The 19,538-nt window shown below is 43.6% G+C and overlaps 1 protein-coding gene across 5 annotated transcripts in view; it reads right to left on the bottom strand.

Moving 5' to 3' along the window:
- Nucleotides 1–19,538, bottom strand: part of ehbp1 (EH domain binding protein 1) — a 94,623-nt gene that overhangs the window by 61,975 nt on the left and 13,110 nt on the right. For 4 of the 5 annotated variants that reach the window (XM_041073913.1, XM_029127844.3, XM_029127847.3 and 1 more), the window contains exons 6-11: nt 7,962–8,143; nt 6,523–6,662; nt 5,114–5,236; nt 3,735–3,872; nt 3,349–3,613; nt 1,683–1,929 (exon numbers count right to left, since the gene is read on the bottom strand). In XM_041073913.1, the coding sequence (XP_040929847.1) occupies nt 1,683–1,929; nt 3,349–3,613; nt 3,735–3,872; nt 5,114–5,236; nt 6,523–6,662; nt 7,962–8,143 (1,095 nt within the window). The remainder of the gene's footprint in view (nt 1–1,682; nt 1,930–3,348; nt 3,614–3,734; nt 3,873–5,113; nt 5,237–6,522; nt 6,663–7,961; nt 8,144–19,538) is intronic. The other variant, XM_029127846.3, reaches the window with a different exon arrangement.

Raw genomic sequence — 19,538 nt, forward strand, 5'->3', positions numbered from 1 at the left:
GTAAACGTATAACACAGTACGGCGGCCTTCAATGTACCAATTTCTATTCACATTCTGAGATTAGAAATTGCTCTGTGTGAGCTTATCTATGCAATTCACACCAATTGCCCGCATGAATCGTAGAAATACATATGAATAGAGGGACACACCCCATAAAGCATGGCATATGAAAGAGCTGGAGGTTAGCGATGTTTGGAGGGAAGGTTATAACTTCCCTGCTACCGTGAACTGAGCCTTGGGCGCAGTAAAAACAATAAGAACAGATACATGCACACATCTACACTCTGCACACGTTCACAGTGTGATGATGTGTTGGTTCTGTCTTGGCCCCTCATAGTGGGAATGTCTCCTCTTAATCCTTTCTGACTTCATACATTCAAAGGTCATCTCACAGCCTACACATGGCTTCGGCTTAGGCATAAGGGTGTGTATGTGTGACACAGTGCTTGGTGTGAATAAGACAGACAAAACTATTCTCACTAGCTGTATATGTCAGCAGACCCTGTAGGCCTGTCCTTGTTTACTCTGAACATCCTATCGCTCATTCTATTCCCTGGCCTTCGTCCCTTGCTTTCTCCCATCACGGCACGTTCCTCTTCCCTTCAGTATCTTCCACCGATGCTCCTTCACTGTACCCATCATTCATTCTCTGCAAAACTACTTCCCTCCCACCCTCCATCCCAAGCTCCAGAGGCAGTGGCATCTCTTGGTAGAGTGTGGCCCACCACAGGTCACTGCCTTTGGGTAATTAAAGTGGTTTAGGCCCCCTCACCCATGGTCACAGGCAACTGCAGCTGGGTGATAAAGGCACTGTGCCATAATTACATGGACGGCCAGCATCACCGCCCAGCTACACTAAAACAGTCAGCTAGCCAGCTTCATGGGAAGGAGGCAGCTCCGTGTGTGTGTGTGTGTGTGTGTGTGTGTGTGTGTGTGTGTGTGTGTGTGTGTGTGTGTAACTGTACAGTGTGTTAGCTTGTGTGTTCATAGGCGGTCAACACCCCCTTGTGATTGCTCTGCTGCAGTTAAGCCCCCTGTGTTTAAGCCCCACATAGGCTCATTGAGCCGCTACACACACACACTTTTAACCCCCAACCACCCCCACACCCCCAGCCAATCATTCCTCACCAGTGGTCTGACTCCTGCTGTGAGTGTGTGTGACCATCATCCATTTAATTAGACCCAGCCATGATTTATCTAATTTAAATAAATAAATAAATAAACAAACACACAAAAACAGCCCAATAAACAAATACCTATATTCAAATGAGGAGTCAGGGAGTTTGATGAGCACAAAGAATGAGGAGGAAGATGGGATTGTGCAGGCGGAAAAAAGCTAATGTAAGGATCAATGCATGTGGACACACACACACACACACACACACACACACACACACACACACACACACACACACACACACACACACACACACACACACACACACACACACACACACACACACACACACACACACACACACACACACACACACACACACACACACACTACTTAAAGTTGCTCAATCATATTAACCAACAGTAAAAAAAAAAATCCACAACTCCAAAAAGTAAGCAGACCTGTAAAACCCTTAGAGGTGTGTTTCCTCTATTACTTTTTTAAACTATTTAATCTAACATGGGGATAAATCTGTGTTTATTAAATTGAGGTAAAGCCTGTTTACCTTTGGGGAAGAGGAGGCCAACTCTCTGCCAATCAGCGCTGCCACTGGGCTGGGCCCGACTGGCTGCATTTTCAACATGTCGGGGCCAGAGCACGGTTTGGGATCGGGTGCACTGGGACCAGGGCCAGTGCTGGAACCTGGGGGTGGGGGAGCCCTCCTCTTCTGGCTGGTTCCCACATCGAGGGACGCACCACCAGCGTTGGGTTGTGCAGGACTTGATGTCCTTGGCTCGTAAAATGGGTTGGATCTGGGAATTGAAGAAAGTAAAAGACTGAACAAGACGTCAAAAATATGTAGTCAACAACATGAATATACAACAAAAAACACTGCAAAATGTCAATTCTTGTTAAACCCAAGGAAATTACTAAATGGAAACCAGAGTGTGGAGCAAAACAATGGACAACACACAGAAGCCATTGGGTAATAGAAGATGCAGGTGCACTGAGGTCAGATCTGTGTGACCTCATATCCTCACTGACCAAGGAAGACTACTGACAGACAGGCGGACGCACGCCTGCACACATACCACAGTGCTATCAATATACAGGCATACTTGTGACACTGAAAGCAGGGGCATGGCCTTGAGACATTCACTCAACATGCAACAAGCAATCCTAAACAAACATGAGAATTGGATGATGAGGGTGGGGGTGCGAAGGAAAAAAAAAGATTGACTACATATCTGTCAGAAAGAGAAAGGTTAGAGCTACTCCGCGTCGACCCCACCGAAGAGTGATAGAGGGTTAAGAAAGGGAGGTGAAAAAATAAGCAGGCAGGACCACAGAGCATCTTTAACAGACCAACACTGGCTAAAAGACGTGAAAGGGCTCCAGTCAAAACACAGTGCTGCCCTCTTGAACCTTCTATTCTGCAGATAACTGCTCCAGGTTTAAAAGGCGGCAAAAGAAACATGCCAGTCAATGTGTTTCTTTAGAAAGCTCAGGACTAAAGCGTATGACTGTGTTTGACAGCCTCGCTCAACAGTCACACCCTCAGACTTTACACGTGAACTTGAGTGAGTTCATAGAAGGATCTGTCCCCTTAGTTAGTGATAGAATCTTACTATGAGGTATTAACAGACGTTCTGTCTTAAAATGTGTGCCTTAAGTTGTAAACACCTACTTAACTGAGTAGGAAATCAACATTTTTTTTCCATTTTTAACACCCATTTCTGTAATTGTAATTTAAGAAAGAAAACAGTGATAAGAGAGAAAGTTAATAAAATATGTATACTTTGTGTAAGATGAAGGGAAGGTGGGAAAGAATGAGGCAACAAGTTGATAGGAAGGAGGGAATGACCAACAGAGAAGGGAAAGGAGGGAGACAAGCCTGAAGAATGCAGTATAACAAGAGAGCCCTTGTTTCTGTTGAAAGAGCTGCCTCGTCATTCTGCCATGATGGGGGGGCTACAAGTACCCCTCTATCAGTAGGGGTCCCATGGGACTTGGCCTGCCAGGAGTTACTAAATTAAGCAGGCTACATCCAAATAGGGGTGTTTCTAGTGTGTCCAAACTAACCTCAGCTACACTGAGGGGAGGTTTTTATTTGACCTGCTACAAATAAAAACCTGTGCGGATACATGTTTGCTTAGTGGTGCATCATCTAAATCATCATCTTTATCAGTGTCTATGGTCTAAACGTGAACATAAATTAAAAAAAGTCTTACTCGTCAAGATCCTCCTCCTCATTGTGAGAAGTATCAGCGTACAAGTACTTGCTCATGTCAACAGGCCGTACACCTTTCTTTGGCCTCGGTTTCGGGGGCTCTGGGTCTGGTGGTGTGTCCATATCATCGTCTGGTTCTTCAAAGGGGTTTCTTGGGGACACGCATGTCTCCGGTTCATCCGGCTCGTTGAACGGGTTTGAGGAGTCATGGTCATAAAAGGAATTATCATTTATTTGCTGATGTAAAACCGCCTGGACAGGAGGCTCTGAGTGAAAGAGAGAGAGGTCTGACAGTTTGTACAACGCGGACAAAATTAGGAACTTCATATATGCATGAGTTAAATTACTGCTAATGTCACCTGGCCATTCTGACAAAACCAAACGTACCTTCCTCATCAGGATCATCAAACGGGTTGAGGTGGTTAGGATGAAGGTCACCATCAGGCTCATCGAAAGGATTGGAGCTCATGACAGGAGGCGTTTCCTGGTCCTCGTCTTCCAGGAAGTTCAGCTTGTTGATTAGTTCTGTTACCACAGAGTCCAACATAAAGTAATTTAACAAATATATCTCGCTCATACAGAGCAACAACTAAAGACTTTAGTATATTAACAAAATTAAAATCAAATCAAACACTCACAAACTCAAATATAGTAAAATCTGCACTTTGGAGTGAACCACAAGCAGAAAGACCTTCACTCTTGAATAAGCAGTCTCTCCTGCTGCCTGAACGTCTCTGTGCTCGTCAGTCAGCTCAGCCCTCAACAATGCATACACAACTGTGGCATTCTGGGTAAATTTGTGTAGTAAGCGGCGTTTCCATGGGACACAATGAAGGCAGCGTGGTGTTGCCATGGAAATGATGGCTGGAGAGGCTAAAACTTGTCCACTTTATCTTCATCATCCTCACTGAAGCTTAATCACACACTACCAGGATGTGGGTCAGTTTGAAGGGAGTGTTAGAGTGTGTGAAGTCGGTGCCAAATACTGCTGAGATCTACAGGAGAAACTGAGCAAATGTAAAGTGTGTATGTGAGTGTGTCCCTGGGTCTGTGTGAAGAGGTGGCAGCTGATAAGGTGCAGAACTTTTCCTCTTACTGACAGCGTGCATGACCTATTTTAGACCAGGACAAGAGCAGTTATTACAGTGTTTACATCTGTGACTGTCACAGGGTTTGTTCACTATGCAGCAAGACAATCAAAATACGATACTTAGATTACAGAATATTTTATATAAAAGGTAATAAAGAATATTACAGAAAAAAGGTATGTACTGGTTGCACTAGGTTGTTTCACTTTAAATTATGATGATAAACTGGGAAAGTGGACAAAATGTTACACTAGAGCTTGAAACTCCATAAGAAAACCACTGATGCAAACACTCATTGGTTCACTACCAATTGCAGGAAAAGAAAAAGGCAAATATATAAATAACAATAATAGGAACCCAAAGAATGAACACCAACGCCTGTTTTAAAACACCTGCACCAGAACCACATGATCCAACATAAAGTCCACATGAGCACAACACGATCACAATACCAATGTCAAGAGGGACGACGGAGGGGGGCGGAGGGTTGAGCAAAGTGTGAAAACAAAAACAGACGGAAAATCTGAAAGGTGAAGATTAAGAAAGAAGAACTGGATAAAAATAAAAAATAAAGCGCGGTAATGAATGGAAGGATACAGGTGACACAGCGTTCACAAGACGAGGAGAGAAGAGTCAGGAACACAAGATCAGGGAGTGAAAGAAAGGTGAAAAAAAGACCTTGGGAGGAAGCGGCAGGCTTAGCGGTTGCTTTGCGTGCTCGCTTAAGGACACCACCATCATCATCATCATCATCATCATCCCCATGTAAGCAGCTGAGGGCATTCAACTGGTTTACTATCTCTGTAAACGACAGGCCATACAGGAAGGGAGGAAGGAAGAACAGTAGTGAACAAGGCAAACAACCGATAGAAAAAACCCATGCACACAATCACACACAAACTTTATTTATGCCTGACGTATTACTACCAATGATAAAATAGACATGTAACTACTTTAAGTCATCATTGCTTCATTTAGTTGGGTCTGTGACAGCAGCAACAGCTAACAGACAGGCAGTTTACAGTACATGAAGACTAGTTATGTGCTGATCCAACAATAGAAAAAAAAGTTTTGCTTAATGTTAAAAGAAAACGACATTAAAGAGAGAGCATAAAAATGCTAATATTCAAAGTCTGTTTAAATAAAGACATTGACCCAACTTCATTTAAATACCACACTGAGACAAATAACAGGCTTCTCAGGCGTAAACTGTCTTCTTACTTAAATGGTGCAGACACTAAAGGCAACATGCAGTATGTTTTTGAGGATGAGTTGATTAGTGTAACGTTACCCTTGCAGGGTTAGCCCGCTGGCTACAAAGCGTCTAAGAGGGGAATATGACGGCAGGGCGTTTTGGCAGCTTGGCCAGGCCTTTGATTCAGAAACACTTGCTAGTGAAGCACAGCTGTAGGCGCTCAATGCATATACATATAAATGAGAAAAGGGGAAAGCATGAAGCTTAACATGAAGAGATGCATCTCTGAAAAGTTGGATTACGCAAAGCAGAACGCAGTGGGACCCATACATTAAGCCTCAACATGTATGTATGCGAGGAAGAAACCATCATCACAGAGGGAAGAAGAAAGTGAAGTACAGGAGGTGGTGGAGGATGAAACCTAAGCCACAGAAGATTAAGACACTTAAAGCTGAAAAATGTAATATTCTATTTCTTTTACAGGAATGCAAAAATAGGCACGATTACAGACATATACAGACATAAGGAAACAACCAGCAGACAACACCGGGTTTTACTGGGGCATTATTCTGGTCTGGATGTTTAAAGTTTGAGAATCCCAACATTTGAGCCATTTACTGTAGCTATTACATTTTGTAATCAAAATTCACTCATTAGCTGTTGGAGGAAACTGTGGTTCTACAAGACTGGCTCTCAATTAACTAGCATAAGGCCTAAAGATACGGAGCAAATATTTCATACTGACCAGTAGAAACAGCATTAACGCTAAGAAGCCAAACAGCAGATTCCTGCAAAGCATTAATGAGGCTGATTCTGATTAACTTCAGCCAGTTAATCTCGGATGCGGTGTTAAATGTTACTTGTCAAAGAAGGGAACAGGAGTGCTTGTCACCTGTGATCTTGGCAGCCTTCTCCTCCTGGTTAACCCGGTTCTCCTCGTCCTCTTCATTTTCTTCCTCAAAGTCGTCCAAGTTGCCAATATCTGCCTGTTTCATGCTCATCAAACTGGCCAGGCTCTGCATATCCTCATCCCTGGACAATCAAAGTCCACAATTCACTTAAAACAGGACATTCACATAATAAATGTAAAATGTTTACAGGACGAAGGTCTACACAGGTATGATGACAAAAATTAAATATAGGAACTACACTAAATACTACAGGAAATCAGCTGGCACATGGAGGATCCAACCCACTAAATCACACGTAAGGATTAGGAGCTTTGTATCGTTACGCTTCTTCTGCATCAGACATATTCTCTGTCATAGACTTTTTACACCAGCAGATGCATAAATTTCTGCATTATTTGTTGTGTTTTATGTAGTCCTGTGTACTCCCCCACTCTGTCTCTCGATAGCACAGCTCCATCATAATCTCTGTATCCTCCTCTTTGTTCTTTGTGTTTGGTGTTTCCCAGGCCCAAAGGCTCATTTGAACTGGTGTGATGGAGTTTGTTTGTGTGTGGTCGACATCATTCCCCGAAGGGTTAACAAGGGTTACGCACCATCGACCCGCCGCCCGCGCCACAACAAAGGCCTGCTGCTCTACTCTCACTTAGTGTATGCGTCTCTGCCTTCAAATGAAAGTTGCTTTCAAATTAGAATGTGGCAAAATACAAACAAGAAGGTGATTGAAAGGGAATCTTTTCTATACATTAGACGTGTTAAACGATAGACAAACACTAAAATATAACTGTAAAAGGATGAAGACATTACATCAGCTAAATCTGATGAATCAAATCTTTTCTATTAACACTGGTTAGACCTGATTGGAACAAAGAGCTTATAAAGCTGCTTTTTAAGGTGGACTAAATACGGCTTATAGCAAATCCTTCACTGATCACAGTTATCTGTGCTGCTGACTGACTATAGTGTTACCACAGACAGTGGATCACAATACAAAGGCCAATAGGCAAGTTGAGTAGCAGTCGGGAAAAGGCAACGCTTAAATGTCTGTGTTTGTGCTCAGCTTCTACAACAGCGGCATTTGAATCTGCTTAGTCTTTCCAGTCATTGACAACTAGTCAACAAATACAATATTAAAAGCACCAGGAGGATTTAATGCTGTGGAGGACGGGTCCGTTTGGGGAAATGTAAGACCAGACATGTCTGGCAGGTGTCAAATCACACAGGGTTCGGTAAATGACTTCATACGAAGCTACGCAGCAGCAGCGCCTCGTCATGTGGTGGCTGACCAGTGCACCAGTACGGTTGACAAACACGTTCGTTTTTACAACACTATTGACGTTATTAGGCACAATGCAGACAAAATATTTAAACAAAAAAAGGTTTGTTTTAAATCTCAATGACGCCCATGAAATGACAGACTTACGTGGCCTTTCCTTCACGGAGGAAGATGCAGGACAGTGAGAACTGCAGTGTGGCGGACACCACCTTCTTGGACAGGGGCTTAAACCTGAGCTTGACATCTGTCTGTGTGGGCATGGGACTGGCGTACTGCTTCATGTTTATGCTGCTGGTGGCCAAGGCCTTCCTCCGTCCAGATGGAGACTCCTGGAAATGAGAGAGAAATAAGCATATTCAGGTAAACGTAGCTCCTCCTGGCAACAGAATAAGAAAACTGAAAATATAACAGGATATACAAACATTTAAAGACTGGGATTACAAGACAACATTCACCATTTGTCAATAATTCCAAAACAAGCTCAAGTTGTTGACCTTTAACACAAATTAGGTTTTAAAATCCTCCCTGATATTTCTCATATGTTCCTGCTGAAGCCATTTCTGCCTCTGCGGTGCAGCGGGCCTGAGGCTAGCACTCAAATTGGAATTTGGGAAGATGCCACAGACCCGGTGATAAGAGTTATAGAATCAGTGACATGGCCCCATGTGTGAGTGCACATAAACAGGCTGCTCACCAGAGGACAGTCTGTGAGAAATAAGAACTGCTGGAAAGCTGTCACTGGCCGCTAGATATGGAAACTGAACAGTTGGGGCCGTTCCAGCCTTTTGTCTGCCTCGCCTCCAACAAACACTGATGGATTTCGTCCGCTATGGAAGCGCCACGCTGACGTTGAACAGCAGACTGGTTCACCTCCTTGCTGTGTTTGTTCCACTGCTCTGTTTTGTGATAATATAGTGAAATGTTCCTTCTGGCTAAATCATATGTGTTTATTTGCATGTGAGGAGGGACTGAAGTTTGAACCAAATCCAAAGTGAGGATCAGACACTGGTTCTCACACACACGGGTTCTCACATGTTCCTTCACAGAGACCATATGAAATAAAAGCAGCAGGCAGTGGGTACACATGTTCGTTCTTTAAATCTGTACAGTTCCTTTTCCTCTCCCTTTTTGTCTATTACACTGCATGGGTTTCAAAAAGCAGCATATATAATTCTACATGCAACCCCCCCCCCCCACACACACACACGTTATAATACCACAGAAAAATACCTTCTTGTCTCAGCTGCGAATCGAGCCCTGAGGATTCATCCTCTCATGCGCACAATGCTGAACAAAGCAGAGCAGCGAGTCCCTTTTCACACAACACCAGTTTGAGAGCACATATACATACACACATACACTCTGCTATGTACGGTAGATGAAGTGATACAAGCTCTTTACATTGGTTTTTTCCTGATGTCTTCACACACACACACACACACACACACACACACACACACACACACACACACACACACACACACACACACACACACACACACACACACACACACACACACACACACACACACACACACACACACCTGAGAGGCTTTGGCTCTGTGGGCAAAACTCAATCTCAGCCTTATCACTAAGGACCGTAGGGTATTCCTTCATATGGACACACATACACAGAGTTGGTATCAGTGCAGAGTAGTAAACCTATTGGTAACATATTTGGAAAGTATGTAAGCTCCAAATGGGCAAGAGAAATCTGTGGACCAGTCAAGTCACAGGGCAAACCTGCCTGAGACTAACCCTAACCCTCAAAATAAAGTAGTGCTAGTTAAAGAGACATTTGTTTATTAGACTATAGACCTGAAAAAAGTCTTGCGATGAGTCCAGTCTCCTCTGCAGATATCTACCTTATGTCTGGGTACAATTGTGCAAGCCATAAAACCTAAAATTGCCTTGGTAGAAATGATCAGAATCTGCTTCTTTAACCTTTATCGCTCTGTTTCGACTATGCCTGTCCACCTTTCCTTCTAGCAGTGTCCTACTGTATGTCTTTGCCCTCCCTATCCTTCCATCTCTCGTCATCTTTGCCTCTACACATGTCGCTCAGACCAGTCATAAATAATATTAAATAAAACACTACAGAAGAACCCATGCGACCAAACTGGCAAGGCCACTTGACATTTCGTGCTGACATTTGAGCCTTGTTGCTTTGACTGGAGAACATAATGACGTATCATAACCCCACCACCAACCCCAGCGCGTCCAAATAGCAGCCCATCACGGGAAAAAGATGATGAGGAAAAAAAACTCTCCCTCAACACCTCTTATCTCTCTGCAGATTACACCCTGGCCATTATACTAAGCTAATAGTGCATGTAGATACTTTATGAATGAATTTGCCAAATGTACCAAACACTTAAGAAGAGGGGATTTAGAAAAAGGGAGGATGAGGAACTGAGGAGGGAGGGAGGGCTGGAAAAATAGGAAATACTTAAGAATATGCAAATACCCCAGTCAAAGAATTGAATAACCGTTTCAACAGATTTGAGAAGGGGCAGCAAACAATGGAAATGTGCTCTATTTCCCCAGATGCTACTTGTCAATCAGTGTGTGTGTGTGTGTGTGTGTCTGTGTGTCTGTGTGTCTCACAGAGAGGAGGTGGTGGTGGGCGTTAGGTGGGATTATGGTAACTAGGAGGTTGTGACAATGTAAAATGAAAGGGAAGGACAATGCCGAAGTTTAATTTATTACAGAGAGAATAAGACTATCAATACGCTCTCTCTTTCTGATACGAGAGAATGACTAAATACACGGGTGTGTGCATGTGTGTGTACAGAGGGGCACATCGGGTCCAGGAGGAAGAAAGACGGTAAAGAAGGCATAGAGAGGATGGGAGGGTGATGGCTGTATGCTGCCACCTAGCTGTAGCTCAATACAACTGCAGACTACAGCCGCTGAAGACATGAAGATCAGCCAAATGACAATACAGAAATTAAAAAACCTAAACAAAAACATACAATCCAACTAGAGACCTGAATACAGCTACTGTTTCACATGAAGACTGACGCATCGCTCTCATTCGAAAAGGGTGTGTGTGTGTGTGTGTGTGTGTGTGTGTGTGTGTGTGTGTGTGTGTGTGTGTGTGTGTGTGTGTGTGTGTGTTGGAGCCGAGCGAGAACCAGTCCTGCCCCTCTCCCCTGCCAGCTGGCCCGGGATCGATCCACAGATGCTCCCCTGGTGGGGGGGCAGGGGTCAGGGCAGGAGGGGTGCCAGGGGGTCCTGCTGAAACTCTCTTCCCTAAAATACCAATGGGACGAACCGGAGGAAGAAGGGGTAGGTTTGCTTTTGTCACTTAGAGATGGATTAATTAGGCTGAGTGCAAACAGAGCCAGGCTTCTTTCTATAGACCTGGTCTGGTAGCATATGATGGACAAAAAGAATAAGAGTCCAGCGCACACACAAATTAGCTAGTGACGTTTTAACACAGGTCGCAAGTCAATTGGTTTCTAAGTTAACAGACACTCAATGTTCCATAATACTTTATAGATAAATCTCAGCTGGACAGGTTCCTAGAAATCTGCTCTAATGGCAATTATGACATTTTACAGTTGTCACTGTGTTTTTGTCAGCATACAAGACATAACTGAGGAGCTGCGGAGGAAGGCAGGAGATAAAGACGTGGCTCCGGTATTAAAATAATAATAATAAGCAGATTATTATCTGCCTTAAGCCTGGTGCCACAAAACAAAATAATCCTGAGGGAAAGGGACACGCTGGGGTCAGTTACACTGACTTCTACAACTACAGAACTCATTTGCATCGGTGTCAAAGACAGTTTATGGTCTTAAGTGTTCATGAAAAGTTGATTAAAATGACTTTCTGGGTAACACGACATTATTGATTGTATTCTCTCATGAAACGTGCTACGGGGTAGTACCTGTAGCGTCCCAGAAGTTAATTAGTATTTTAGAACTTGTGACTCAATGGTCGTTAGACGCCTGAAATAATCAGATTTTAGAGGTTTAGAGTAATCAGTTAAGAATCCACAATTGATTTTTTTAAAAGGGAGATTGTAGAGAATAATAAACTCCTTCATGCCATCAATCTATACTTTTCCAACACCTTTGGAAAAAAATGTGAAATGTCAAACACTAATTTGCCTCAACACATCAAGTATCAAACAAAGGTATCTCAGATCATATTTTCTGCAATATTACAAAACCAAACAAAAAAATTGCAACTGTTTTTTTAATGGAATGAACCAACCGCCAAACCAAAACGTCATCCCCAAGACCCTCAATCCAGATGTTAGGGCCATAGTGCCTCTAAAAATTTTTCAGAATCAGAAGTTCAATTTAATACTTAATCACACAGATGACAAAATAGTCAAAATACCACCGATTTGCCCAAATTCAGCTGACTCTGGTTCATCAATCAGTAGGTTGAGTGTGTTTGTGTTTGTGTGTGTGTGTGTGTGTGTGTGTGTGTGTGTGTGTGTGTGGGGGGGGGGGGGGGGGGGGGGGGTATTTCTCTTGCCTCAAGGTCACAGTTATTGGAAATGGAGACATCCAATGTGCTCACATCTCTCTTTGAATCCACACACAATAGGCTGATTCCTCTGTGTCAATTTGGGCTCCTTCAATAACTGATAAGGCAGGTCTTTCTACATACCACCTATGAATACACACACACACAAACACGCACACAGAGCTTAAGACCAATTTATTCATCTGCAACTATTATATGAGGATTTATTTTCTCCCCCAGCAGTGTGTGTGTGTGTGTGTGTGTTATTTTAGAAGGCAACAATAGACATAAAAGGATGCAGTACTATCGCTGCAGTTATGTGAATTACAATAACAATGGTCATAATAATGGACTGAAGTGTCCAAATGGCTTTCATATGTACTGTCACATGAACACAGACGCACAGAGCCTCTTTCACACAGTGACCCACCAGTAGGAAAAAAACAATCACAGGACTTTGCCCCTTTCGATGGAACCATCTTGCGGATCACAAGGCAGTTCTCTAAAATGGAAACACTTTTCATTGACCACAACCTCATCCCCGAGGGCACGAACAGCAAAACACATCAAGGGAGACAAACGGTTGAGGGAAGATGGGAGAAAAAAGTGAGTGAAGTGAGTGAGAGAGGAGCGATTAGTCACAACAAGGGCAGGATTAGGCTTGTTTTAAAGGAAAAAGCTGGTAGATTACAGCACAGTGTGAGCTGTAGTTTTGGATGAAATGGTGTCGAATGACACTAAGCCTAACACATGGAGTCCTTTTTGTAAAGCACAGTCTGACGTGTTGCCTGCTGCCAGAAACACAAAAACACTACAAAAACTACACACAAAACTATCCGAGTGTTAAAAACAAATGGCCAAGTGTGTACCTGGACTTAACACCTGACAATTTAATATGTTGATTATATGTTCTACATAAGGCCAAACTTGAACGCACTAATAAGCAGAAGAAGGAGAGGAAACATAACTGTTTTCTCTGATGGCAGGAGGTAAAAGAAAAACAGTCAACTCCACCCTTAAAAAGAACCAATCCTAAGTTCTCTCAAGTAACCTCTTCTAGTTTGCAATGCACAGCCAAACATACATTAACTGGAAAACTAAAATATTTCAAAAGAGGTTCAAAAGCAAAAAGCATAAATTGAAAATCCGCTGGCTTCCATGAAATTGATTGATAATGAATCAGCATCATAATTCCTAACCAACAAACATGCCTAGATGGACACCAAGTTAGAATCTCATCCTCGCCTTCTCCCCTCATTTCTGGCTTCCACTTTGCCTCCCTTCTCCTCTCTTGGCTTATCAGTGCGTCCAGGGTGCCCTCCTCTCGTCGACTCTGTGGGTCTTTCTTTTGGGTGTCCCTCGGTGGCCCCCACACATACACACACACACACTCAGACCCAGAGCATGCACTTCAGACAGGGGGCTAATGGGAAAATAAATTACCAGCAGGCAAAAGCCCTGGCTCTGCACTTCTGCTGGAGAAAGAGAAAGGGACTTTGGGGGGTTGAAAGGAAGAGGGGTGGTCAAGAGAAGGAGAGAGTAGAAACAGAGAGGGGTATAAAAAAAAAAGACAGAAATGAAAGATGGAAAGGCAGATAGCAAGGAAAGTGACAGAGAAGTCAAAAGAAAGGAAAATGATGGACAAAATGGAGGAGAAGAAATAAGGGTGAAAGAAGGACAGAGCCACGAGGTGGAGGTAAAAAGGGAGACAGGCTGCCGGGATTGTACCTGGAGTTCAGCCCTGGTGGATAAAGTGCTTGCACATCATCTTTACTGCTATTTCAACAATTCCAGCCTCAAATGGACAATAACATCTCTGAGATTAATTACTCTTTCTCCAAGAGAAAGGTACCTAGATATTAGGATGATGTCTCACAAATCTGAGCATAAACGAATGACGTTTGACAGACTTGAGCAAATAAGAGGTTGGGTCGAGCAGAGAGACGATCCATCTGCGCTCGACTGCTTGTGCTCCCAGAGGATGCTACGAGGGGCATGGCTTGGTTGACATGACTACGGCCATGATCTCAAGGCTGGATGTGAAATCATGATTTTCTGGTACAAAATAAAAGGATGATTTTTGTAATTCATCCACTCAGTTGTGGCTATAAGGATCTGGTTGTTTTAGCTGTTTAAGGCAGGCAGCTGCGATCTGAGAGTGCCATGATAGGGCTCTAATCCACAGCAAAGCTGATTTGCCTAAGGGGGAGGGGGGTTAAAAGATGTCCTGTGACAAGAAACAATTGCCGCAACTTAGAGTCTGCCTCTCTCCCACCCTGCTCCATGACAAAGGTGTACTCTCCAAGCTAAGTGACAAATCTTGGGAGACAAAGAGCATTAGGCGGGTGATGCTCTGCTTCAGTGCCTCCGATTGTGGCCAACTCAAAGAGAATCTAATATGGTTTTTAAAAAAAAGAGAGAAAGAGATTAGAATGAAAAAGAAACAATGAACACCTTCTACCAAGGGGGAATTAGTGGAGGGATTGGATAAGGAGCCGGTGAGCCTTAGTGTGCATGTGTGTGCGTGCACGAGCGAGGGGTTTGTTCTTTGAAATTCCATGAAAGGACAATAGGGTACCCCGATCCCGCATCGGAGCATTTAGATGTGAGACACAAAATGTGACCCCTCTCTAAATATGTACACTGTGGATGAGCAGCTTTGTTCCGGATATTTGACTTAAAACAGTGAGTCAAGGCATTCATATACACTTATGTCCATTAACCCCAAGAACATTTCATGTACACCTCTTAAAACTGTCTTTAAGTAAATTACAAGCAAATATAGTGACACTCAACGTCTCTCACCACCTTGAAGGTGCATGACCTTAAAGGAAGTCACCTCAGACTCCTGACCCCATCCTCTCTGGGTGTGGTGCTCTGTGTAGATTTATGCCCCAAACAGAGACAGGTTGAGGGCTTAGTCTAACTGTCAGTGCCTGGCTTAGCACTGGCATCAGAGCGCATCACAAGATCCTATTCATTGCCACTTAGCAGAACAGTCGCCTCAGTTTGCCAGTAACCGTGTGCGCGTTCACTCTCTGAAAGGCTCCATAAACACAAACACTCTCACACTTATATACTACAAGCAGATCTTGAGATAATGTTACACAAGTCAACCTACACATAAGTTAAACCCAAGTTCATGTATCTGTGAATTCATACACATATTCTATAACCACCATCAACAGACGGATCACACGAATCCACCAAGCGAACAGGTCAGGCTTGTGGATAAACACGGGGATTTGCCTGTGTTTTGTGAGCCACAAAGACCTGTCTCCATCGCGAGCAGCCATCTTAATTCGTAGAGAGGAAAAATAATGAACAAAGAGATGAATATCAAAATTGTTCCACACACAGCACATTACACCAGAGCTGTATGGACTCACCATCACAAGGTAAGGGACAACACCCAAAACAAGGTTAGCCCAAGATGGAGGCAAGGATTAGGTCATAGTCATATTGGATCAGGTCCAGGAGCAGGAGGGGTGAAAGGATGTAAACCCACAGTCAATCAAAGATGCTTAGTATAGCAGACAATAACGGAAAAAAGTAACATAGGAATAAAAGTCACCATCTTTGCCTAATGTTTTCTATATATCCATCTATATATCTATAATACACCGATCCATAATCTATAAAAGTTTCACTGGAGTACTGGTGAATGACTGATGCACAACCTTGCAACATCACGTAGAAGCCACAAAGGTGAGGAGACGGATGGTTCCCAGGTGATTCTGGTGTTTTGATGTTTGTTTTGGGGTCAAACTTCGCACTGTATGAGGCAAAACAATAACCTGTCTGGGCTGCTTTTCACTCTGCATGTGCATGTGTGTGCGCCAGAAAGACACCTATACTCGATGCACGTCTCCAAGTGTGTGCAGGATTATATAGTGTCTGAGCCTATGTGCATATATGAAGGCAAGGCAGTGCAAGACGATGTATAATGTATGTACAAGTGTTTGTGTGTGTTGCTGCGGGGTACGGTGACATCTGCTGCGTTGTTGGCTGGGAGCGGAGCACAGCGGGCTGCAGGAGCCTCAGACCAAGGAGATGAAAGCCGAGGTCACAACCTGGACCAGTGGGACAAGGCACACCACACAGATACAAAGTCACACATGCAAACATACACAACGACCCGCAAACAACGTGGACTTCAGTGTGTGTGTGTGTGTGTGTGTATGCACGCATACAAACATATGTCCTCACATACACAGCATGAGGAGGGCACACGAGAACACAAGGACAACAGACTAAAAAATAAACAGGGCAAGGATAAAACTGAAGCAGACAAAACAACACAAAGAGAGACAAATACACAAACAGAGATGGAGAGAGATAGAGAGTATGAAAAAGATGACGCAAGCACAGAAGCAAAGCTCAGTGTCGTCATGGGGCAACAGTTTAATCAGTTTAATTAACAAACACATGCATGTATGCATGTAAGCAAGCGTGCACACAAATACACTAATACAAACGTTGTGTGGCACCAGAAGCAGTACAGAGAAGCTGGACCCTGTGTAAGAATGCTGTTTGTTTCAGTTCCTATAAAAGATATAAAGTTTCTGCCTTTATAATTAAATGTGTTTAAAGTGTTTAACAGATGATGTGAGTTTGGACGCTTGTGCTGCCGTTAAACACTGGGCTGAGCTTTCAGTGGTTTCTGTTCTTCCCATGTGGGCTAAACGTTCAGCTGTGACAGCATCAGGGCTGTAGGATGCATGAGTTTCAGCTAGGCTCAACAATAAACCTCAACATGTTGTATATGGAGTGATTTATTTTAAGGGATCAGGGATCATCTTCTGTTTCTTTTGTTTCGTCTGACCACTGATAGAGAGGAGAAAAAGCAGCTGAGCCGCTGGCTGGATCTCAGACTAATCGACTATCAATAACACAGACAAGGCAAACAACAAGGCACCGCGCACACATTCTCAGACACATTTACTGTCACACGCAATCATGACACCTGCACTGAGTCCTGGTGAGGGACACACACCCCTCACGGTGGTGGTAGAAGTTAGTCAGCAGACCAGCCATGTGACGGGCTGGTGTGCTGTGGATTAGGGGCCAGTAAGCCTATTAGGGCGACAGGAGGGACCACCCGGCTCCTACTGCCACCTACAAGCCACACACACACACACACACGTAGTTCTTGTGCATTTTATATGTGCAACCCAAACTGTGCAGAGTAACCTGTTCTATATTGCTACAGTGCAATTCCACTTTTAGTCTAAAATACTACTGATCTGCTTTAATAAATGGAAATAATGCAAATTAGCTGTATACTAAAGAAATCATTTAGAAGTGTAATACTTGCGGGTGTGTGGCTTTATGCTTGTGTGTCTACAAAAGAAGGGGGCCGAGCTTGGGGGGTAATCACCAGCATCTGTTGCCTCTCCGCAGGGCAATTAATTAGATTAAATTAATTTGGAAAGCGTATGTGAATGTGTGATCCGTACTAAGAGCCCCCCTGCCTTCCTACACTGAGGCACAACATATATTATTTAAAATTAGCATTTCGAGCACACTCCAACAACCCGAACAAACAGATGCTCCTCTTCCTGCACAATAAATTAGGCCTTTTAAGTTCTCCAAACTATTTAAGAATGGGAAACGAGCAAAGGTGAAACTTTGGAGACACACGCGTGCACACGAGTGCAAATTAATCCCAATTTGTCGGCCTCGGCACGGGAGAAACTTTTGGGATTTCATACTTCATACCAGCTTTTGTCACCTTTGCGTGAATAGCCGAGGGCTGAAATAATTGTGTTTTTCTTCCCCAAGGCCCAGTCAGTGCTCACAAGCCACTGGCCTACGTAATGTGTTCCAGACAGAAAGAGGAAAGGGGGGCGCAGAAACACACACACACACACACACACACACGCTGTGGGTACAACACAGATAGACTGTGAGTGTGTGTATGTAAAGAGGTGATTGAGGTAAGTTGGACTGGGTGTGCGTCATGGTTTTTCACTGCGTGCACGATGAGAGGAGTGTGTGCGCCACAGCGTGTGTGTCTGTAGGAGTGCGTATAAGAGGGAGGTATGTGCCGTGGAAATGTCTTTAATAGAGTTGGAGGTGGTCCACAATAGACAGGACATTATCTCAGAGAGACGGCTAAGAGTAATCGAGACAGAGAGAGATTGAAAAATAAATTAAAGCACTAACAACAAGGGCGAAAAGGTGAAAGAAGCATAATCAGCAGCCACAATAATGAAAAGGCTCTATATGCAAAACATAAATAACCAAGAAAGTTAAACATGGTCTTTTCTTTTTTTAAGAACCAAACATTCCAATATTACATGACGACGCAAAAACAAAGCAAATCCATACCAATAAATATGTAAAACAGGCTCTGCTTAAAGTAGTCATTACAAATTTGAGATTTAAAATGTTGAACCTGAAGGAGACAAACTGTCCAACAGTCGTGACGTCGTGATTTGGTGGAGTGGCCCGAGTTTGGAAATTCCTTCTCCTCTGAGCCGCATTGATGTAATGTGAGTGAAATATGACTTGGAGGAAGATGGGGCTGGAGCAGGGAGAGTGGGCTCTGGAGTGTGTATCACAGTACATTGAATGTATTCAGACATGATAGCTTCTCACTTTAAATACAACGGTCATTCATGTGTGTGTGTTATTTAAATCCGCCCACAAAGCTTTGAAGATGAGGGAAGTTGCTCGACTCTACCATCTCCAGCTTCGCTTCATATGCAAACGCGCACAGCACAACACACATGAACCCCCCCCCCACACACACACGCACAAAAGAGCCTGTCAGCACAATACCTTCAAATATAGCCGTCCAATCTTTTGACTCTCAATTTGCCTACTTTTTTGATAATATGCACCCATTTAAAAAAGGGTGAAAGCCAAGGGTAGCATGCAATTTAGAGATACTACTGTGCAGCCGTTTCCAGCCTGCCACCTCTCCCCACCAGTCCCTTTTTTTATTCTCTCTCCATCTTTTGATTATGCGATGTGCCTTGGCAGACGAACAAATAGGAAAGAAAAGGTAGTGTTTGACACTGCCATTTTCAATGACAAAATACAATCTACCCAGGTCCGGTAATTCGACGGGGAGGGATTAGCCCAGTGCGAGGTTGGGGCCCCAGATTAAGATGAAGCCACAGCGTGGGGATCTTGAATTTCATCATCTCAGGCGCTCCGGCACAATGGCGTATTCTTCCCCTTCCTCTTTTCCCGTTTGATGAGGGGTCAGGAGAACTCACCTCTCTCCTT

This window comes from Betta splendens, chromosome 15 (assembly GCF_900634795.4).
Source record: "Betta splendens chromosome 15, fBetSpl5.4, whole genome shotgun sequence".
NCBI lineage: Eukaryota > Metazoa > Chordata > Actinopteri > Anabantiformes > Osphronemidae > Betta > Betta splendens.